At 61.2% G+C, this 2680-nt stretch overlaps 1 protein-coding gene across 1 annotated transcript in view; it reads right to left on the bottom strand.

Moving 5' to 3' along the window:
- LOC114072587 (aquaporin-5-like) overlaps nucleotides 1-377 on the bottom strand; it is a gene marked incomplete at its 3' end in the record, with an annotated part of 4004 nt that extends 3627 nt beyond the window's left edge. The window contains exon 1 of the mRNA XM_027910463.1: nucleotides 15-377. Coding sequence (XP_027766264.1) covers nucleotides 15-377 — 363 coding nt within the window. The remainder of the gene's footprint in view (nucleotides 1-14) is intronic.
- Between the last annotated feature and the right edge of the window lie 2303 nt (nucleotides 378-2680).

Here is a 2680-nt window from a genome sequence, read left to right as displayed (position 1 = left end):
GGGCGGGCACTCACGGCGTTGATGGCCAGGTTGCCGCGGGTGTTGGCCGGGGTGACGCCGTAGAGGATCCCGGCGCCGGCGATGGCCCCGACCAGCTGGGCGGCCACGTAGAGGAGGGTGCGCAGGAAGGAGATCTGGTTGCCCACGAAGAAGGCGATGGTGACGGCCGGGTTGATGTGGGCGCCGCTGACGTGGCCGAAGGCCTGCACCAGCGTGCCGATGGCCAGCCCGAAGGCCAGCGAGATCTGCAGGATGCTGGGCAGCGCCGAGGGCCACTTGAGCGCCGAGCCCAGCCCGATGAAGACGAAGATGAGGGTGGAGAGGAACTCGGCGAAGACGGCCCGGGCGAAGGCCAGGCTCAGGATTTCCCTCCTCATGGCGGGAGCGGGAGGGGACGGGGGTCGGGGCTCCTGGGGCTCCTGCGGGCTCCTCCGTCTGCTCCCGGCGGGAGGGCCATACCTTTCTATATATGCAAGAGCGGCAGGGAGCCGGCTTACAAGGCGGTGTGGGTGGAGCCCCGGGGGAATTAGCCGGTCCTCCCAAATCGGGGCAGGTGAAACTGGAAAAGTTTCCACCTCAAAAACGTCGTCGTAGTCGTCGTCGTCCTCGTCCTCCGGGAGCCTCTGGGTGAACCCGGTGACTCAGACCTCTCGGTGGCGTTTTTTTCTCTCTCTCCCTCTTTCCCCCCTGCCGCGAACAAAGAGCCCCCTCTAGGGTGTCAATCAATGGTCGTTGGATAACCCCGAGCTGTTGCATAACGAGGCTGAGCTGCCTCCTCTGCTGTTCCCTTTTTTTACTGCCTCTCAGCAGGTCCGGGGTGTTTCATTAGCTGAGGTGTCATTGGCCTTCCCTCCCTCCTTTCCCTCCCTCCCTCGGTGCGCTCCTGGGCTGCACGGAGCCAGAGTCTTGGGGGGAAACTGTGGCTGTTGGCCTGGAGGAGCTTTCTTGGGGGTGAAGGAGCTTTCTTGGGGTTGGAGGAGCTTTCTTGGGGTTGGAGGATCTTTCTTGGGGGTGAAGGAACTTTCCCAGGGCTGGAGGAGCTTTCCCAGACAGGAGGACCTTCCCAGTGCTGGAGGAACTTTCTTGGGGCTGGAGGAACTTCCCAGAGCTGGAGGAGCTTTCTTTGGGTTGGAGGAACTTTCTTGGGGCTGGAGGAACTTTCCTGGGGCTAGAGGAGCTTCCCACAGCTGGAGGAGCTTTCTTGGGGTTGCAGAAGCTTTCTTGGGACTGTAGGAACTTTCACAGGGCTGGAGGAGCTTTTCCAGGGCTGGAGGACCTTCCCAGGGCTGAAGGAGCTTTTCCAGAGCTGGAAGAGCTTTCTTGGGGGTGGAGGAACTTTCCCAGGTCTGGAGGAGCTTTCCCAGACAGGAAGACCTTCCCAGGACTGAAGGAGCTTTCTTGGGGCTGGAGAAGCTTTTCCAAGACTGGAGAAGCTTTCCCAGGACTGGAGAAGCTTTCCCAGCTCCAGGAACTTCAACTTCACCCAGGACCTTGCAACATGAAGACAAATCCCCTCCTCTGCAGCTGCTCCCAGGCTGGCCAGAGCTCCAGGAACTTTGCAGCTGTCCTGGGAGCAGGGCAGGAGCTGGGGAGGGGGGTGGATTTGTGCGTCTGGGGGAGATCTGGAACATCCTCAGGGTGCCCAGGGATGGGCTGACCCCTTCCTGGGGCTGCTGGGGCAGAGCCTCCCCCTCCCTCCTTCCCTCTCTGCTGCTCCTTCTGGAAGTGCCGTCCCCCAGGGCCTTCCAGAGCCCTGGAAATGCGGGTTGGAGCCGGTGGGGAGGAGGGGGAGGGAGGGTTCTCCCTCTAACCCCGGGATCGGCGTCTCCTCCTTCTCCTCTCCATCCCTTCCCCTGCTGCCTCTGGAGCTGCGGCTCCTCCAGGCCGATGATTTTCCTGCCGGGAATGCCCGGGGGGGGGTGGGGGGGACGGGAAAAACCTCTCGGGTGCTGCTCGACAAAGAATCCTTCGCTTCTCCCCCCTCTGCTCCAGGACCGGGTGGGAGTTTTTTCTGGAGTGGGGGGTTATTTTTTTGGGGGGGGTGCCAGGTCTGCTCTCCTGGCTGGGTTGAGCCCGGCTTGGCTTTCTCCTTGCCGGGTTTATCCACCCCGGGGGGGCCGCCACGTGGCACTTCAATCCCTTTTATTTCAGAGTTCAAAAAGTTGGATATTCCACCCCACCACCCCCCCGGGGGAAAATTCTGCTGGAGGGAGGGAAAACTGCCAGACCTGAGCTCGAAAATCCAGCAGGGATTTTACTCTCCGGGAGGGGGGGGGGGGGGGAAGGGGGACTCTTGACCCCGGAGCTGAGATTAAAAAGAGCTTTTTCTCCCCTCTTTGTCCCCAAAACGCTGAGCCGAGCAGGGCTGAGAGGAAAGGGGGGGGAAGGGCCTCGAGGGACTGAGGCTCCATTACAGCCCTAATTCCCGGTAATGGTTTTTCGCCTGGATCTGCAGATGCCGGGGCCGATTGCGGAGCCAAAGCCCGGATCTGTTATCCTCGAAGCACCTGGTCCCGCTGGCGCGTTTTGGTGAAAGTTTTGCAAGCCGGTATTTCAAGACGCCCTTGGCCGGATTCCAGGGCGGAGCGATCGTTGCATCTGCTGCTTCCCCTCGGCCCCGAACGCGGCTCGGGCTGGATAAAACTCTCCCTTGTTCCCAATTTTCCAAACCCTTCCCTGG

The sequence above is a fragment of the Empidonax traillii genome, unplaced genomic scaffold, assembly GCF_003031625.1.
Source record: "Empidonax traillii isolate 1590-97213 ecotype Southwest subspecies unplaced genomic scaffold, ASM303162v1 scaffold3536:size24313, whole genome shotgun sequence".
Lineage (NCBI taxonomy): Eukaryota > Metazoa > Chordata > Aves > Passeriformes > Tyrannidae > Empidonax > Empidonax traillii.
Note: the sequence above shows the minus strand (reverse complement) of the source record. Positions and strands in the feature narration are given on the sequence as shown.